General features: G+C 39.4%; 1 protein-coding gene across 1 annotated transcript in view; it reads left to right on the forward strand.

Moving 5' to 3' along the window:
• Positions 1–19,773, forward strand: part of SRBD1 (S1 RNA binding domain 1) — a 232,938-nt gene that overhangs the window by 47,179 nt on the left and 165,986 nt on the right. The window contains exons 10-12 of the mRNA XM_034764426.1: positions 3,382–3,478; positions 6,935–7,070; positions 15,311–15,414. Of these exons, the coding sequence (XP_034620317.1) occupies positions 3,382–3,478; positions 6,935–7,070; positions 15,311–15,414 (337 nt within the window). The remainder of the gene's footprint in view (positions 1–3,381; positions 3,479–6,934; positions 7,071–15,310; positions 15,415–19,773) is intronic.

A 19,773-nucleotide genomic window follows, 5' to 3' on the forward strand; every position in this document is an offset into this window, starting at 1 on the left:
ACAGATGCTTGGACTGGATAACGGGATGGATCACTTGATGATTGCCCTGTTCTGTTCATTGCCTTTGAAGCATGTGGCATTGGCCACTGTAGGAAGACAGGATACTGGGCTAGATGGACCATTGGTCTGATCCAGTATGTCCATTCTTATGGATGGGAAGGAGAAGAAATAAGGTAGGGAAGGAAATTAACAGATTTGGTGGTGGGGGACGAGAGGTTTCCCTTCTCAGGTGGTGGTTGGGATTTAGCAGAAGCCAATGAAGGTGGCAGTGTCATCTGGGTTCCTCCCTCTAGTCCAGTCTGGCCAGAATATGCCTTCGGATCAGGATGAAGAAGGTACAGAGTCCCTGAAGACAGTGGGGGTGGCAACCATGATGGTGAAACATGCTCCTTCCACTTTTTCAGTCAGCCAGCATCACAGTAGCCTGCTCCCTTGTTGTTTGTCTTTTATTATGTATCCCAAAAAGCAGTGATGTGTGGAACAACCCATCCTCTCATTACTTTGTCCACCAATTAGGCCTAATTTCTGAAACACCAATTTTGATTGATTGATTTCCACTCTCTCTCTGTTCTTGTTTACCAGGCATGATCTTAGCACAGTCCTTGAATTATATCAGTAGGCCCTTTCGTTTGGACTAATTTGGTCTTTGTCTTCCTTTTGCACCTTTTCCTGTTGACTTTGATTGTTCTAGTTATTTATTTTATGTATTTTTCTCACTTTTCACAGCTGAGCTTACAATTATGGTAAATTTATGGGCCCAGTTATTCCAACTTGCCCAATTTGAGAAACCTAGGTTTTTCAGAGTATGAAGCATTTTTATAGCTTTCTGTATGTTCAGAGCCTTGTACAGATGTTAAGAGATCGAATACCTATTTTACATGTGAAGAAACTTAGGGCTTGTCTACACTATTGGCTGGATCGACGGGCAAAGATTGATCCAGCGGAGGTCGATTTATTGTGTCTAGTATAGATGGGAGAGCATCTCCTGTTGACACACCGCAGTGAAGACACCGCGGTAAGTAGATCTAAGTACGTTGACTTCAGCAACGTTATTTCCTCCCTCGGTAGTGTAGACCAGCCCTGAAACAGATTTGCACAAGGCTACATGTTGTCCCTGGAGAGCCAGGATTAGAAGGTGGAATCTTCTGGTTCCTCCAGGACACACTGCCTTACTGTCAGAGATGCTGAGCACTCATAGCTTCTGCTGTCTTCAGGACTGCAAGTGCCGATCACTTCTTAAAATGAGACCTCATGTCAAGTTGGGCATTCAAAAAATGAAGGACATACAATTATTGGCTCTGAACAAAATTTTGGTTTAGTAAACTTGACCAGTATCATATAGAAAATTTGGCAGAGCCAGGGATAAAACAGAGTTCCCCTGCTCATGTGGACCTCCTTTAACCAGAAAACAAATTGTGCCTCAGTCTTCATGTGCCTTTCAGTTATCATTTGCTGAGCACCTGAGGCAAGGATTCTATAGGAAAAAGTAGCATTCAGTCATATTATTAAAGGCTAGGCCATAGTGCATATGCACAAGTGCGTAGAATTAAGATTGCTTTGGCAGCCTTAGTTCTGGTATTTCCTAATTTGGAGTGCTTGACCTTAACATTCTTTGAAGCTTTTTTCTGCATAACTTTCTACTTTTTATTTTAAAAAGAAAAAAAGGCAAGAACAAATTCTATAATGTTTAACTGTGGTGCCTCATCCCATGCACTGGCAGCAGAGTTTGAATCCTAAAATTTCAACACTGCAGCACAGACTTCTAGCATTTGAAGTAAAGGATTAACTATAATAACTTGGTTGCATGATTAGGTTGTTACCTTTATGGAGGGTGTAACACTCTGGAACAGTTCTTTATGTATATGTAAATAGTCTGTTTTACAATCAGCAGACTTAAGCACATAGATTTGGCAGATTCTTTTGAGAAGTAGTACAGCTAAATGGTCTTAAACTTGAGTGTGCAGTATTGAAGATATGAGTTTATGCTTGGCTTGATTGCCCTCAGTGGGATATGAAGCCTTGTCGAGTTGTGAGAGACACAGTTGGTTTAACAGGTGAGTCTAGAATTCATGAAGTATGTCAGAAGCAGGAAACCTGCAAAACAATTGATGGGTCTGCTGGATTATCAGGGATTAAAAGGAGCAGTTAAGGAAGATAAAGACATTGCTGAGATGTGAAATTATTTCTTTACATCACTCTTCACCTCTGAGAACGTTGAGGGGATTTCTAACCTGGACGTGCTCCTTTCTGGTAACAAAGAGGAGGTACTCTGAGTGTGTAGAGGCTTAGGAGCAAACGGATGATTTACAAAGCAAATTAGTCACCAGGTCATAAGGTACGTCTAAGACAGTGGCTCTCAAAGTTTTTTACTGGTGACCCCTTTCACATAGCAAGTCTCTGAGTGTGACCCCCCCCCATAAATTAAAAACACTTGTTTATATATTTAACACCATTGTAAATGATGGAGGCAAAGCGGGATTTGGGGTGGAGGTTGACAGCTCGCGATCCTCCGTGTAATAACCTTCTGACTCCCTGAGGGTCCTAACCCCCAGTCTGAGAACCCCTGGTCTAAGAGTTCTGAAGAAGCTGAATGAAATGGCTGAGCTACTAACAAATATATTGCAATCTCTCATTTAAAAACAGCTCGTGTTCCACACAACTGGAGTATAGCAAACATTTTTGTACCTATACTTTAAAAAAAGACTATAGGAGTAATCCTTGGAATAACAGACCCTCTAAGAGTTACATCTGTACAGAGCAAAATGGTTGAAATCATTAAAAAAAGAACAAAAAAGCATCTGGAAGATCAGGCAGCCTCAATACAGGGAACACAATGTGCTCTCCCTGTAATACTGAAGTTTATAGCATTTTGTGGAAAGGTACTCAGGATTGCAACAATGTAGTATGCTTTAAAAAAGTGACATGCTCGGTAGGTAGTAGGAGCGTGTGATCCTCTATTTTGCTTACTTATCTTGCGTGAACTCTCTTAATCTGTGTCCAAATATCTAACTTTATTATTTTTATTATTTCTAATGTATAATAAATATGAAGCCCAAGCAAGTACTTTTAGAATAAGGTATAGATGTTTGATATCCATCTCTCAATTAACATTGCTTTGATTTACAGTAACATAATTAATAATCTGTACTTTTAGAATCTGATATTAATTTTAGATGTTTTGGAAGGAATGGCCAGATGATATTCGCTAATTCCATCAATTTGGTTTCTTTATTGCAACACTCCAGATTATTCCAGTAGCTTGTATTTATTTCCTTTCCGCTTGTATGTATTTAGGGATATGTTTTATTACTGATGTGATTACTTAGTTATGTTCTGGTTTTTAGATTCTTTATAATAATTAGCAGTATGTTTTCATTTAAGGACTTACAACCATTCAGGAAGTAGAGGCTGGAGTACAACACATCCTTGCTGACATGTTTGCTAAAGATAAGGATACACTGGATTTCATTAGGATACTGTAAGTTTCAAAGTTTCATAGTCATTCACTTATTTTGCAGGTTATATGGTCAAATTCTGTCTTTTTGTGTTTGGCAGAGAACTTGCCCCACACAAATGCTAGGAAACAAGTATTATTGGTTGTCCCTCTCTCTGCATACATACAGTCCTTAGTCCTGGCAAATTTATTCAGGACCAGAATAGGAGAAATCTGTTGTGATCAGGACAGGATATTTAATCCCCCAAAGCTGGATTTAGAATGTCTCTCAGCAGCTTCATTCACTAATAGCCCCATGAGGGGGAGGGATAACTCAGTGGTTTGAGCACTGGCCTGCTAAACCCAGGGTTGTGAGTTCAGTCCTTGAAGAGTCCACTTATGGATCTGGGGCAAAATCAGTACTTGGTCCTGCAAGTAAAGGCAGGGGGCTGGACTCGATGACCTTTCAGGGTCCCTTCCAGTTCTGTGAGATAGGTATATCTCCATATATTATTATTTTATTATTATTAATTGTTCTCCCTCAGAGTTTTAGGGGGATTGAAAATTGGAAGGAAATTTTTCCATCCCTTGCAGCTTCCTCACATTGCAGCTTTTCAAGTGCTTACCAGTAAGTTGTGTGCATACAGATTAGACCCTCAAGGCCAACCTGAGATCTAATGTAATCAGGTGCAACCCCTTTTACTTCACTTGCACCCACTTAGGCCAGGGCAGGATTCAGCCTATAAAGGTTAATGGCTAATTTTCTGTGGTTTAATTCTTAAAGCATAGAATCAGTATAATTAAAACCGTGTGAAAATAATAGTCTCCTGCTTTAATATAAACGCCAAAGCAAAGCAGAGAGATTTATTTTCAAAGCAGGAGACATTGATCTTTGACTACATTTGAATAGAATGAATTTATTTTTGTTATACCAAATACTGACTTAGATTTAATTGCTTTATCTGATGAATATCGATGCAGTAGAGTGACAGTTGCTCTTGCTGTGTTGTTATTACTCTGTTGCATTCTGGTTGGAATAGAAAACAGATTTAGTGCAACTGTTATCTATATGGAGCAATTTATCCAGAAAAAGTAATTTTTTTAGCAGTATACAGCATTATGAATTGGGTAGGATCTGATTGGCTGATATTATAGATGGGGCCATACCAAATTCATCGCCGTGAAAAACATGTCTCAGACCGTGAAATCTGGTCTCCCGGATAAAATCTGAGCTTTTGTGTACTTTACTGATTTCACTGGGAAGACCAGCATTTCTCAAACTGGGGGTCCCAACCCAAAAGGGAGTGGGGAGGTTCACAAAGTTATTGTAGGGGGTCACAGTATTGCCATCCTTAATTCTGTGCTGCCTTCAGGGTTGGGTGGCCGGAGAGCAGCAGGTGCTGGCCAGGCACCGAGCTCTGAAGGCAGTGCCCCGTCAGCAGCAGTAGAGAGGTGAAGGTGAAAATACCATACTATGCCACCCTTACTTCTGTGCTGCTGCCTTCAGAGTCGGGCGTCATTTTGAGGACTGCTTTGCGTGAGAGAGATGCTTTTGTGGGCTAGCCACCCCTGTTCTTTTACTGCTTTGTTCTCAAAATAATTCTGCAGATAACCAGAAAATGCTTAATGAAACACTGATGTCCTACACCCTCATATTTTGAGAAACGCTGTTCTATTGTATCAGTCTAAACTACAAATTAAGAATTGTTGCCATGGAACATTTTCTTTTTTTTTAAAGGGTATCCTAAAATTTAGCTGTCTAGCACATATTCCATCTACTATAATAAAGTCATAGTAGGGTATGCAAAGAAGCAAGTGGATATTGAGTTTGGTTAAATGTTAAAGTGAAATTTAGAGAGACAAGGTGGGTGAGGTAATATCTTTTATTGGACCATCTCCTCTCTAATGTACTGGGACCAACCTGGCTATAACAGTACTGCATACAAAATGAAATGTAGGCATTTGCTAAACACATTATATCTTTGCAGGGTTCTGCAATCTCCTGAACTCTATTTGTGTGAAATGACAGGAGAAATAAACATATTTGAAAGCTTTTTCCTTTTGTATTTGAACTTTATAACAACATTATGTGCGGTGAGGTTAGAATGAATAATTGATTTGGGACTGGTTTAAAACAAATACTTGTTTAAGGGAATGGTCTATGTTGAAAAGAGGAGTTATAATTTAACACACAGGATCCTTTTTTGCATAGTAAATTGTAATGGCATTTAAAAAAATATTTAAAATAACAGTTTCATTTGGCATGGTTGCACCAATCATGGACAGGTTGTAACTTTCATAAACTGGTTTTTAAAATATCATTTTACAACTGGAGTTTGGATAGAAATCATTAAAGACGAAGGGTAACATTTTCAAAAGCATCTAATTGACTTTCAGAGAGACTTAGGCTCCCAAGTGTCTAATGGCTTGCCTACTGGGGGGAAATTATCCGGCATAGTCATTCCAGAATAGCTACTCCAGTGTAATTTAGCTACTGGGTATAACTCCTTGGTGTAAACACTCTCTTCTGGCATATTTTACATACTGTGTTCACATGAGGAGCTATTCCAAAATAGCTGTTCTGGTCAGTTTTCCCCATGTACAGAAGCCCACTTTTGAAAAAGGGATTTAGGTTCCCAAGTGTGCTAGGTGCTTTTGAAAATGTTATCCTAGGTTACTAACCTAGGTTACTTAGTATTGTAAGGATGAGTAAGAGAAACAGCTGAATAAATGTTGCTCTTTTCTCTCCCTCACTTTCAAAGAAACTGAACTAGTCCTTCTGCAGTTTTTTAGATTGTCATGCTCCCTGTCCACCTATTGGTTTCTTTGGTCTGGAGCCACAGTTTTTGTCTCACCTTGTGTTGTTATTCTCAGCTGCCCACTCATGGCATCAGGCGGTGTTAGGACCCAGTTGCCACAGAAGGTATAGTTACTCCATCAGACAGGTGTGGGGACACAGCCAGGGGGTTGGCAGGACTGTGTCCATCTGGGCTTCCAGATAGAGTCTCTCTGCCCCAACCATAGACCAGTTTTTCTCCTTCCATGCAGCACCTTATAATGGGCCTTCCCAAACCTCCAAAAACAGCTAGCCTCCAGGCTTAAAAAGCCTTTGGGGCCAGTCAGTTTCATAAGAGTTAAAACTTGCTTCTCATCCACAGTACTGTCATCTCTTGGCTAGTGCAAACCCCCAAACTGCAATGTAAAAGGAGCCTTTGGGCTCCCAGTTAGATCACGCTTGAGAAGGATAAGGCTCAGCTTTTCTGAGCTCTGCTTGAAATTCTTTTGCTGTCCATATATTAACTGTCTTATGATTTCATTCGCGTCCCTAAGACATATTATGCAATTCCCTTATGATGATTATGACATAAAATGCAATTGAAAACAATAGTAGCAGCTTCATATTTATTTCAGTAGGATTTTGTGTTTTAACACAAACTCCAGTTACACTATTAAAGGCTTCATGTCATATCACCCAATTAACTTACTCTTCTTTGTATTTAGATGTCAGCAAAGGTACATATGTATCCAGTCAGCCTTGGCAAAAGTGTCATCAAAAAATGTAAACGAGAAAGACGTTAACAAATTCCAACTGTACCAGAATTTTTCTTGCAATATTAAGAACATTCAGCATCACCAGGTACACATTATGAATATGCTATTGATTTTCTTTATAATGGTAAACAGCATGTATACATCTCCTAGAAAAAAAAGGTGTCATAAGTATTTCCTTTCAAAATTGAGTTTACCCATTTTCACCGTTCAGTCACCTGAGGTAACGAAAGACTCTGGTTTCTTGGAAAAGTAACTTGGAAGGTTAAAACACATGTTAAAAAATTGAACTGGGAATTGAATACTCAGGAGTGTTTGTCTAATTAAAGTGTCTAATTAAAGCAAATGTATTTAAAGAGTCGGCAGCAGAGTGCTCAAAACCAATGAGATCCATCTGCTGAAGGATAATAGGGCACATGCTCTGTTTTTCCAAGGCAATAAGCAGGTACCAAGCATTTGGAGGAAAAGGGGGAAGGTTAAGTAGTTTATCCTGACAAGGATAAGAATATAGGTTACTTTACTAGTTTTTCACTAAGAGCAATGCTCTGAGCCCTAGCTGGATTTAAAAAACTGTGAATAGAATTAAACGCACTTTTTTCTTGGTAGTTCTTTGGTTATGTCTTCTTCTGTTGTTTGCTTTAACACTGAGTGGCTCAGAGACCATCCACATGGGCAAAGAGTGCTCTGAGCCACTCGGCATTAAACCTGTCAGTTGAAATTGGTGCAAAGCAGCAAGAAAAGGTTAGATAATTGTAGTTAAAGGTGACCTGCAAATATAGTACTTAAAAAAAGTATTCAGCAACTTCACTTGTGCTGAATGCTTCAAATAAGAAGGTTAAGGGACGCATTCAGCATATAACATACCGAAGACATAGGTAGTATTTTTCTTGTTTGGCAGGTGATCATCTTCTGATCTGTGAGGTCTTTCTTAAATGATAACTATAGAGCTGTAGGTCTTCAAAAGGGATTATGGGAAGAAAGTGATTTCTGCACTGGAGGGGAGCTTTCTCCATTGATATGCAATGTCTTACACCCCTATCAGTACATATGCTGCTCCAAATTGCTTAATCTCAGAAACAGAGGTGCACACTTCAGGTGTTGCTCTGAATATTGTAAATGTAGAGAATTCTGCCCTGATGGGGTGACAGGAAACATGTGTACCTTCGGGACACTGTTCTATTATTTAAACTGAGAACCTTCATTAATCCACAAGAAGTGTCTAGATTTGTAGATGGCTGTTTCTGCTTCTGCTCTTGTACAACATTTCTTTATTTCTGTGACACCGTCTTCATTTGGCTTGTCCTGTTGCCATTTTAAAAAGCCATGTGAGGTTTTGCCTGCTAAAGTTGATTTTGACATTTGTTTTGAATTCTCCTATGTGTTTTAAAGAGGATTTGTTATGCTGAACACTTGCCAGAGAGGTAGTGAGGTTTGAAATTAGTTCACTTGTAATAATACAAAAATTACATTATTTCTAGCAATCTGGGTATTGGGGAAAGGATGAAATTATTACTAATAGTTTTAATATCCAAACCCTTGGTGTAAATGTGTAAGAGGTCCCTGCTATGCTCTTTTTAAGTGTCAATGTTTATAGCATTTTATCATATTTTTACAGTAATTGGTCTATAGAGGTTTACATTAATGAAGTCTGAAGAGCTCAATTAGCTCAAGCCTAGACTATCATTTTTACAGTATTTCTTATAAATCATTCATATTTTATCATAAAATACTGTGGTGTGAAAAGTTTGTAGATCCCGATCGGAGACTGTTTTTCATTTGAAAAAAGAAAACTTCAACCATTGCAAACTGATCAGTTTCTCCATTTCTGAAGTGGTAGCAGAAATAGATTGCTGTTAGAATGCGTAATAAAGATATAAGATCACACAATGTGTCCTAACATGACTCACTGAGTTATTGAGAATAAATCAACATCTATCCACGTTTCACCACATTTAAATCATGCAAATTAGAGAAAGAAAAACCCTGTTACCTTTTTTCGACTAGCCCCACTTCAGGATTATTTCCGTAACACTATTTCTGTTGCTTTGTCTTAATCTTATTTTAAATGCCACAAGTGATGTGTAGTCTTCACCACAGTTTCATAGAACGCTAAAATTATCTGTGCATGTACAGTATCAGTTAAAGAACCAGTTCCTGTAACTGGGAAGGGTTAGAAACTGATGCCCTCTGGTGACTCAGCATAGGGGGGACAAAGAACACACTAAAGAGTGTGTTTTGTTTGCACAGTACGTGATTTCAAAATGCATAGGTGCTAACTATTACTTTCTCAGTGTCTGGAGTCTTTTTTCTGAGAGCAGTATTATGTTAGAATCATGAGTCAGGCCCCCCAAAATCATGAAATTGGCTTGAAAACCCTGTTAAAATCCTGAAAATCAGGTAATTAAATACATTTGAGTGTTTCTTATTTCCCTTCCAGTTTTTGAGCTACATTTGCAAGCTTTTCTCTACAAAAACGAGGGCTCCAAATTTATTTTAAAAAAGTGAAATTGAGATGTGTGTGAATGGTTTTTAAAATATTCTCCTATAATGTTATAAATGTGAAAATTGTGCTAGGACCTGAGAACCACAACACTTAATTGCCTAATTTTTTTTTAAAGGTGACTGACCAGTTTACTTTCATCGTCCAAACTGAGTGAAGAGGGAAAAATAAATTAAACACATAAATGGTGAAAAAGCAAATTTAAACTTTTAAAGAATTCTTGCAGCTTCAGTAATCTAAAGGTTTTTTAAAATGCACATTTTATGTTGTGTTCCTTTTGAAAAGTAGAAGGATCTCTTGGGAAATTGTCCAGGATTCTGTTTCTCTCTCCCTTTTGAAGATTAAACAAGTACAAAACAAAACAACAACAAAGGAATGTGCCTCTATTGCTTTCGCAAAACCAGGAGCCTTATTCTTTCTTGATTAGCCTATAAACTTTTCTTCAGTCCCCATCTACAGTGAATCCATGACCAACTTCCTTTGTTTCATCATTAGCTTATGTCCTCACTGGACCTTACTTTTGTTTCCTGCTCGCCAACTCTGCTCTAACTACTGAATCTTTGTCTGTCATACTTCTTGAAAAGTCTGTGTTGTTTGCATTGTGGTAGTGCCTAAGAGCCCAGCTAGGATTCGGTCTCATTGTGCTAGGCACTGTACAAACATAATTAAGCAACAGTCTGTGACCTATGGAGTTTACAATCTAGATTTTCTGTTTTAAAAAATACAAAATACTTCTCTCTTGTCATACTCTCTTCCTAATTTCAAAACACCTTTCTCTTTCTAACCTTGCTTGCTAGGGGAAAAAAAAACTTTGTTTTTTTGTTTTTTCACCTAGTATTTTATTTCTCTTTCAACTTGGCCCTTGGTTTCTGAAAATCTTGGTCATTCCCCACCTTGAATTTATTTCCTACCCAATCCTTGCAACCCTGAAAGCTATGTGGTCACACTTTCACTTGTGGTGCTTTGCATTAGAACTCTCCTTCCCTCCAAATCAGTGAGAGTCACTTCCTCTTTAAATAATGTCTTTTCTCCTATACCTGTTATGACTTTCAGTAAAGAATGTTGTGATCTTCCATATTAAGGAGGCCATATAAAATGTGCACTGAAGAGAGAAGGGGGATAGATAAACTCATTCGAAGAAATCCTCTTTTTCAGTCCATTGTTTTTTAAGAAGCATGTCTGTAAATGATGTGGAGAACTTGGAAACTTTAGGAAGAATCTGTGAAATTAAAAAAAAAAAAGATTCTCTACATAAAAATTACACCGAGAATGCTAAGCACTCAAGTTAGGCAATACTCATAGTTAAAGTTCTATGAACAGCCTTAATTCTGCTCTGCATTCACAGAGGTTATATTACTTGAATTACATTCACATGCTATTTGTCATGTAATAGAATAAGTTGTTTTTTCTTTGACAAAAAATTCATTTTGTATCTGTTTGCCATTCAGAATCATGTATCTAATAAAATCATGTATATAAAAGTACAGAGTAAGTTGTTGTTCTTCTAGATTTGTAGTGTGAGTAACACAGTACAGTAAAAGCTGTGTTATCTGGTACTTTACCAGCCAGAAAGCTCTATAAACCAGCATTTCTGATCTTCATTGAAAGTCCGGTTTATAGTCCAGTTGGCACGGGCCTGGCAGGCTCCCTACCTGGCTCTGCGTGGCTCCCTGGAAGCGGCAACATGTCCCTGCTGCTCCTAGGCGGAGGAACGGCCACGAGGGGTTTGCAGTGTGGGAGGGGGTGCGGGGCTGGAGGTTGGGGCGTGGGAGGGGGCACCAGATCCGGGTGGCACTCACCTCAGGTAGCTTCCAGCAAGCGGCAACTTGTCCCTGCTACTCCTAGTTGGAGGCGCGGCTAAGCAGCTCTGCACGCTGTCCCTACCCCGCCCTGAGTGCTGGATCCACAGCTTCCATTGGCCGGGAACTGCAGCCAATGGGAGCTGCGGGGGCGCAGCGCCTGTGGGAGGAGGCAGCACGCAGAGCCGCTTAGCCACGCTTCTGCCTAAGAGCAGCAGGGACAGGTCGCCACTTGCGGGGAGCCACCCGAGGTGAGTGCCACCCAAATCTGGCACCCTGCACCCACTCCCACGCCCCAGCCCCCTGCCCCGAGCCCCCTCCTGCACCCAAACTCCCTCCCAGAGCCAGTGTTCCGCACCCTCTCCCGTGCCCCAATCCCCAACCCCACACCCAAACTCCCTCCCTCTTAGTTAACTGGAATTTTCACTTACTGGCACCCCCCTCCACCATTGCCCCAACATGGTGGATAAAAAAGCTTTTACTATACTAGTGAAAGCTTTAATTGCGTCTAAGGAAGGATATGAACAGAACCGGCTGGAGAAAAAAAGATAATTCCTGGTTGCTGAGTAAAAAAAAAAAAAAAAAATTAAAATATAGGTCTTGAAAAATAACTGCACAATGTCAGCTTCATTGTATGTATATCTTTACCTTTCTTGAGGGTGCCTCCTGTCTGGAAGATTTTGCTGTACATTAAAGATATTAGTTACACTGCTACCTCGATATAACGCGACCCGATATAACACAAATTTGGATATAACGCGGTAAAGCAGTGCTCCGGGGGGCGTGGGGCTGCGCATTCTGGTGGATCAAAGCAAGTTAAATATAACGCGGTTTCACCTATAACGCGGTAAGATTTTTTGGCTCCCGAGGATAGCGTTATATCGAGGTAGAGGTGTATGTACCTCTTTTTCTCTAAGGGTATGTCTACACAACAACTAGACACCCGTGGCTGGTCTGTGCCAGTTGACTCGGGCTCGCAGTGTTTGAGATGCGGAACTGTTTCATTGCAGTGTAGACTTCTGGACTCAGGCTGGAGCCTGAGCTCTGGGACTCGCCCATCTCGCATGGTCCTGGGCCCGGGCTTGAACCTGGAAGTCTACACAGCAATGAAACAGCCACAAGCCTGAGTTCCCCGGCATGGGCCAGCTGCGGGTGTCTAGTTGCTGTGTAGACATACACTAAGAGGAAAGAGGTCCACATATCCTGCCCTTCTTCTAAGATGCTAGCTGTTCAGGTATGGGACTTATATATGTACGGCACTTAGCATATTTTAGTTACTGCCACAATATAAATAATAGAATGAACCTCCGCCACAACATCTTGACATTGTCTGACTTGCTGTAAACATATCAGTGCTTATGCACTAGTCTCTTTTTCTTCTTTTCTATACCATGTGGCAGGAAGACATAATTGGGTGTGTGGGAGGGAAGGGGGAGACTGATATGTAAAATACCATGTTTTAGGCATAATAGCTTCAATACCATTTAAGAAGTGTGATTCAAAAGTAGGGTGACCAGATGTCCTGTTTTTATAGGGACAGTCCCGGTTTTTGGGACTTCTTCTTATATAGGCTCCTATTACCCCTCAGCCCCATCCTGTTTTTTCACAGTTGCTATCTGGTCACCCTATGCAAGAGATATTTAAAGTTACTGAAAGATATAAATGGAATATATTCATTCAAGACTGCTGCTGCTTATTTTAAGGCTCTCTGATAAATATGTAATCAGAAAGTTCTGTGAAATAATACACAAGATGTTATGTATTCAATAACTAGAACTGAGTCTGACGTATCTCTTTGTATCACTGGATTAAATCCCTGCTCCTATTTTGTTTTTAGAAGTTATTTTTTTCATTATTAGTCTATGAGAGTGTAACTCCTATCCATTGGATCCATTCCAGTCTGTTAATACAGACACGATTTAGGGCTGGAGAAAAATGTACGGTAGTTTATGTTCATTGTGGCTGTTTGTGGAATCTGTTGCCAAAAGTGAATTCTGTACATGCATTGCGTGACATGGGGAAATTGGCTAACTACTTGCCATATTTAATTGAGGCTCTTTTCAATTTATATTTTTTCTGTAGACACTCATCATTTAGAACAGACTAAATTGAGTGTTAAATTCTAAAGTTGGTAAAAAGATTTGCTAGTGAGAGAGAACTAAGAGCATTTTTACTGCCTAGTTATACGCCCTTGTAAATAGTGTTTTAATTAAAACACTGACCCTTAATAATAATGTTGTGAATGGTGATACTATAATTCTATATCAGATATGTTGTTTGTCCTGAACATCATTTTGATTTCACTTTAGCTTGACATTAACTTTGTCTTTTTATATATATATAAATATAAATTGGAATAAACATGAAAGCATTTGATTTGTTAAAAATGTCTTTCTAATCTCTGCATGAAAATGTTTGCTTTGGCAGTCAAGGTACCCGATGCTATAATATTTCACATGCAATTTTTATTATTAGCTTTGTTGTTCAATGATATGTCAGGCCTGGTATGTCACAAGCACAGTAAAGCTGAGGAATATAAATTGGTACTATGTCCTGGAGTCATTTTAAACCATTGTATTTAACATATGTGACATGTCTGAGTTAGCTAGTGATTGAATTAAAGTTCATGATTGACACAGAATGCTCTGTTGTGACAGTATTTATGGCCTGTAATATACAGCAACATATGCAGCAATACAGGAATGTCAACTTTTAACAGCTTTTTTTAATGGAATCTACACATCTAATGTTTAAGGAATATGTGTTGGTGGAGTTTAACTTAGAGGAAAAAAAGGAAATAAAACTGAAGTATAAAAAACAGTGTTCTCTTCTATGCAGTTGCATGCAAATTACATGCTTTACATTTATTAAATCCCTTATTCTGAGATCGCATTGTCTATAAGACACCAATATAGGGCTTGATCCAAATAGAAAAGGCTCCCATTGACTTAAATGGGATTTAGCCTAGGTCCATAGTGACAAACTTCCAGTAATTACCTCTTGAATTGTGACCCAAGATTTGCATCTTAGTCACAGATGCTCATAAAAAACCCAGAATGTGTATTGAAATAGATTTTTTTCTTTCCAGACCTGCTAGTTCATTAGTGTAAGTGCTGCGTTTGTGCACAGATTCTTTCTCTTGTGAGCATAGATGATTGTGCAGTGACTTAAAGGCTGGTATATTAATATTAATTTGAAAATGGGGTGCAAAATGTTTTAAGTTTCCTAGGGGTGAGTAATGAAAAGTTCAACTTTTACAAATTAAACTGATTACCTTTCTTGTCACACATTCTGCTACAAACTGACTGATTTTAATTTGGTTGCTGTCAGTACAAATAAGGAAACCAGGAGCATAAATGTAGCTCTGTCTCTTCTGTAGTCTCCTGTTTTGATTTGAATCACTTTCCATTTTGTTTAGTGAAAGTTTGAACTGGGGTTGTACAAGAGCAACACCTCAGTGGTTCAATCAGTGAATTAACAACTGTCTAATTTCCTGTTTTTTTTTTTAAATATATATTGTGTGTGTCTCTATATACTCCTCTACCCTGATATAACGTGACCCAATATAACACGAATTCAGATATAACGTGGTAAAGCAGCGCTCTGGGGGGGCGGGGCTGCGCACTCTGGTGGATCAAAGCAAGTTCGATATAACACTGTTTCACCTATTACGCAGTAAGATTTTTTGGCTCCCGAGGACAGCATTATATCGGGGTAGAGGTGTATAATATATGTATACATACATGTACATGAGTATATATATAAAACAGAAACTGGATTCTCAAAATGAAATTGGGATTCTTTACTCTGGAGAAACAATATACTGTATTCTGCTATGTCGTGATTTTGTCTAAGTTACATTTTGGATGTTATCTATACAAACCAATACTTTGTGAACTGTTTTACTGTATAAGCAGCATGACTTGCTCCAGAATGTCAAGCAAATGTGTATACAAATGTTGACTTGATAAGTTTATCTTTTGGGTATTTTGTGTGTCATCTGTCTTTGCCATTTATGTTTGCACTCAGATTCTGGCCATTAACCGAGGGGAAAATCTGAAGATCCTGACAGTGAAGGTCAACGTTCCTGACGGGGTGAAGAATGAATTCTGTAGGTGGTGTGTCAATGAAAGGTCTGTGTGTGTGTGTATATATATATATATATGTATATATATATTCTTACTGAAATCATATTTTTCTATAAACAGCTACATACTAAAATGCACCTCACATGTCTTGATACATTAAGAAAATAGTTTAACAAATGTTTAACTTATTAGATGAGTTTAAATTTGTGAACAGCTAGATCTCATTCTGTATTACCACCTACTGCAGGCTTATTATTATTTTGAGGAGGAGGAGGATGTTTTTGGATGTATCTTGAGAATTCTGGCAGCATTCTTTAAGCACCTCAAATTCTAAAATATTTGAAGGTTTACTTTGTAATGCATTTTGAAATTTTTACAGTATGCCCTTTGTACAGGGACATGTTGTAGAACATTTAGGATAAAATAGTAGTATATTTTGAAGCTCTGAAACATCTGGCACCAGCCACTATCAAAAGACACTATATAGGTTTAGATGAACCATTGGTCTGACCTACTATGTCTTTTGTTATGTTACATTCATATGTATTGATTATACTGTCTAAAATAGTCTATCTTCATTCATTAAACACCTTGTGCCAAAAATATGAAAGAACATTGTTATTTCTAATGAAAAGTAGACCTTTTAAAATAAAGAAAGTGTGACTACTTCCAAGGCACTGTATAATTTGATACACCTCTACCTCAATATAACGCTGTCCTCGGGAGCCAAAAAATCTTACTGTGTTATAGGTGAAACTGCATTATATTGAACTTGCTTTGATCCGCTGGAGTGCGCAGCCCCCCAATCTCCCCCCTCCCCCCGGAGCACTGCTTTACTGCGTTATATCCGAATTCGTGTTATATCGGGTCGCGTTATATCAAGGTAGAGGTGTACTTTGGAATGCATTCTGTATACTTTCAGGAATGTCATTTATTGATATTGTTTCTTAAATATTATTTTTAATTACCCAAAACCATAATTATATGATCTGTTTCCCCATAATCCCCATCACAGATGTCCTGACAACTGACTGTGTGCTGTTTATGTAGGCTAGTGGTTAAAGTAGAGAATTGGGAGTCTGGACTCAGGTTCTATTTCCATTTCTTACCGAGTCTCTGTATGATTTCAGGCATGTTACTTTCTTAAGATAACTTGTCGTTGTGAGGCTTGTTTAACATTTGCCAAATGCTCTGAGAATCTGTGGTGAAAGATGCGCTCTAAGTCCTAGTTATAGTAATATTTTCTCCATTGCTTCGCTGTCCCTTCCCTTCCCAGCTTCCTTCCCTTCAGTGTCAACTGGAGCCCAGCCATCTGCTTTGCAAAATAATATTCTCCTGACCTTATTTGTTTATCTTGCTTGCATACACAAAATATCTGGGCTTCGGTTTTCCAAGGATCCAAAGGGTATTAGGCACCCAATTCCCATTGTGAAGGATCTTGGAAATCCTGATCTTGATGTGTAAAATTTAGTTAATGTGATATAGTGCACAGACAGGAAGAAAGACCTTGCTAATGGCTGAATACATAAAGAGGATAACATACTATGATATGAAATTTAAATTATACACCACAGAAAGTGTATGAGTGATTAAAAGTGGTTTGCTCTGGTAGTATAGTGTTTCTTAATGGTAAGGTCCTTGGGCTTTTCAGAGCTGTCATGATTCTTGATCACAGTTAAAAATCCATTTTAGTTCTTATATACACTACAGACTAAACTGTTTCACAGTGTAGTATTGTCTACAGCAGAGGTCCCCAAACTGTGGGGCATGCTCCAGGCCAGCCCCCACATGGGGTGGGGAGAGAGCGCCACCCAGATCCGCTCCTGGCCCCTGCCCCAGCTGCAGGCCTTGCGCCCAGGGATCCGCTGCCGGTCCTGGGTCCTGGCTGCCAGCCTCAGCTCTGGCCCCACTCTCAGCTGTGGCTCCAGCCTTGGCCCCCTTAGCCCTGTCCACATCCTCCCCACCCAGAGCTGCGTCACTGCTCCCGGAGAGCAGGCGGTAGACAGGTAAGGGAGAGCGCGAGGTAAAAAGTTTGGGGATCATTGGTCTATAGTGTAGGAAGGAAATATCTGTAACAGTCTTAAAAAGCTGCATCTACAATAGAATTCAGCAACAGCATGAGTCACTGTCAGTGGAACAGTTTGTGCTGCTACAGGAATGACAGTTTAAAATGTAAATTTAGATATTTTTGTCAGTCTTCCAGTGCTAAGAGGAATAATGATCTCAGAAATTGAACGTTCGATTCAAGAGTCAATATATGATCTTCCTTAGGTTTTTCTAATTAAGGGCCAGATTATTTTCTCTCAAACAAAAAAGAAGTGGGCTGTAGTCCACGAAAGCTTATGCTCTAATAAATTTGTTAGTCTCTAAGGTGCCACAAGTACTCCTGTTCTTTTTAAGTGTACATCTGATCACCAGAAGAGTTTCCTAATGTTACTGAACATGGATTCTGCTCCACCCTATGCCAGCCGTCTTCAGTCTTGCGCTGGTCGTGTTACTCTGATGATGTTGGCACAAAGATCTGAACAGGAGGATGAGAATAAATACACTCCGTGGCACCACAAATTCTAAATTTGACACGTTGATCTTAGCTCCTCATTCATCTCATGTACAAATGGAATACCATGTAGCTTACTGCATTACACCCAGACCTGGGTCTTTTTGGACTACCCTGAGGTAGGGATTCCAATGTATACAGTGCACCAGGTCTACTTTTGTGATTTGCAGCCCAGTCAGTATTCTCTGTGCTACCTCTCTTCATCCCATATAATTGATTTGTGAATATTGGAGGCAGTCCTCTTTGATGACACTGTTACCAAAGATTTTTTTCCCCTATTATCAGTTGTTTCATCTGCAGTCACTGAAGTTCATCAGCAATTCACATAAGGATATCTCTCATTTCTTACCCAGTGCTTTAAATACTGTATATCTTTGGGGACAGATTTTAGATGCTGTTTAACTTTGTGTCACCTTGCTAACAAATACAAAGGAGATTGTCATATAATGTACAGTAGAACCTTAATTTTATGAACATCAGTCTTATAGTATGCCCACATCTTGAATACTGTGTACAGATGTGGTCTCCTCATCTCAAAAAAGATACAGGCCTGTCACATCTTATGCGCATTTAACATGCGCGATTTCAGCTTTACACGGTCGGCAAAAACAAAACAAAAAACAACAAAAAAAGAGAAAAATAACTATTTTAATACTGTACCTGTAGTGCGGGCGATTCTGCCCGCCATTGAACTCAATGTAATTTTGACTATACGCGGTTTTTGCTTTACATGCTAACCGCGGAATGGAACCCCCGTGTAAGATGAGACAGACTTGTATACTGGCATTAGAAAAGGTTCAGAGAAGGGCAAGTGGAGATGGATGGCAGGAGAGAGAGATCACCTGATCTTTACCTGTTAGGTTCACTTCCTCTGGGGCACCTGGCATTGGCCACTGTCGGTAGACCGAATACTGGGCTGGATGGACCTTTGGTCTGACCCAGTATGGCCGTTCTGATGTTATGTTCTTATGAGTGACCAGTTATATGAACCATTTTTTCTACAGAACACAAATGAAAAAGAAATCACATTACAAAAGTGAAAGTAATGAAAAACAAGTTGACATCTTATCCCATTCTGATGCCTTCAGGGCACTAGAGATTGCTTTGCAGTGGTTTGAAGGACAAGAAGAGAACAATGCAGTGCACCATACTGCAATTTATGCATCATATCTACTGTAATGTTGAGATGTTGATTTTACAAACTCCTCAGTCCCCAATCATTGTAATAGGGGTTCTACTGTAGTGTTATTCTGAGGTGGGTCCCTGCAAATCCCAAAGCTTTTTTTCTTATTCTTGTGCCTCCTAGGATTTGAAGAAAGATATCACTGCCCTATATCCACAATTTCCTACCTATTCACTTGCTTCTCATACTGTAGTGCCTTCCAGTTACTTATGGAGAGAACATCCGAACACTCATCTGAAATTGGGAAGTGATGAAATTTTACCGAAGGGAAACCTACATGCCTAAGGTTGCACAAGAAGTTGGTGGCAAAACTAAGACTAGAATCCAAATATCCAGAGAGTGGAAAGTGACCTCTCCACAAGACAATGCCATCTCCTACCTGTTAAATTAGTAGTTAATACACTAATCTTTAATTTGATCTCCTGAGGAAGTCTTTAGAGATAACATGCCATTGAGGGGAAAAGGGGAATTGGAGGTTGATAGGCCTCTTTGAAGAGTCTATAACAACTGATGTGGTATAAATCAGAAGGGCTGGAGACTGGAAACTGAAGATTATGTTGAAACTCACTGGGATGAGCACCCACCGCTAGAACTGCCATTGTGATTGGGCCAAATTCTAGAAAATGGCTGGTTAGGTTGTCCAGAACTGCCTCCTGCAGTACCC

The sequence above is a fragment of the Trachemys scripta genome, chromosome 3, assembly GCF_013100865.1.
Source record: "Trachemys scripta elegans isolate TJP31775 chromosome 3, CAS_Tse_1.0, whole genome shotgun sequence".
NCBI classification, from domain to species: domain Eukaryota; kingdom Metazoa; phylum Chordata; order Testudines; family Emydidae; genus Trachemys; species Trachemys scripta.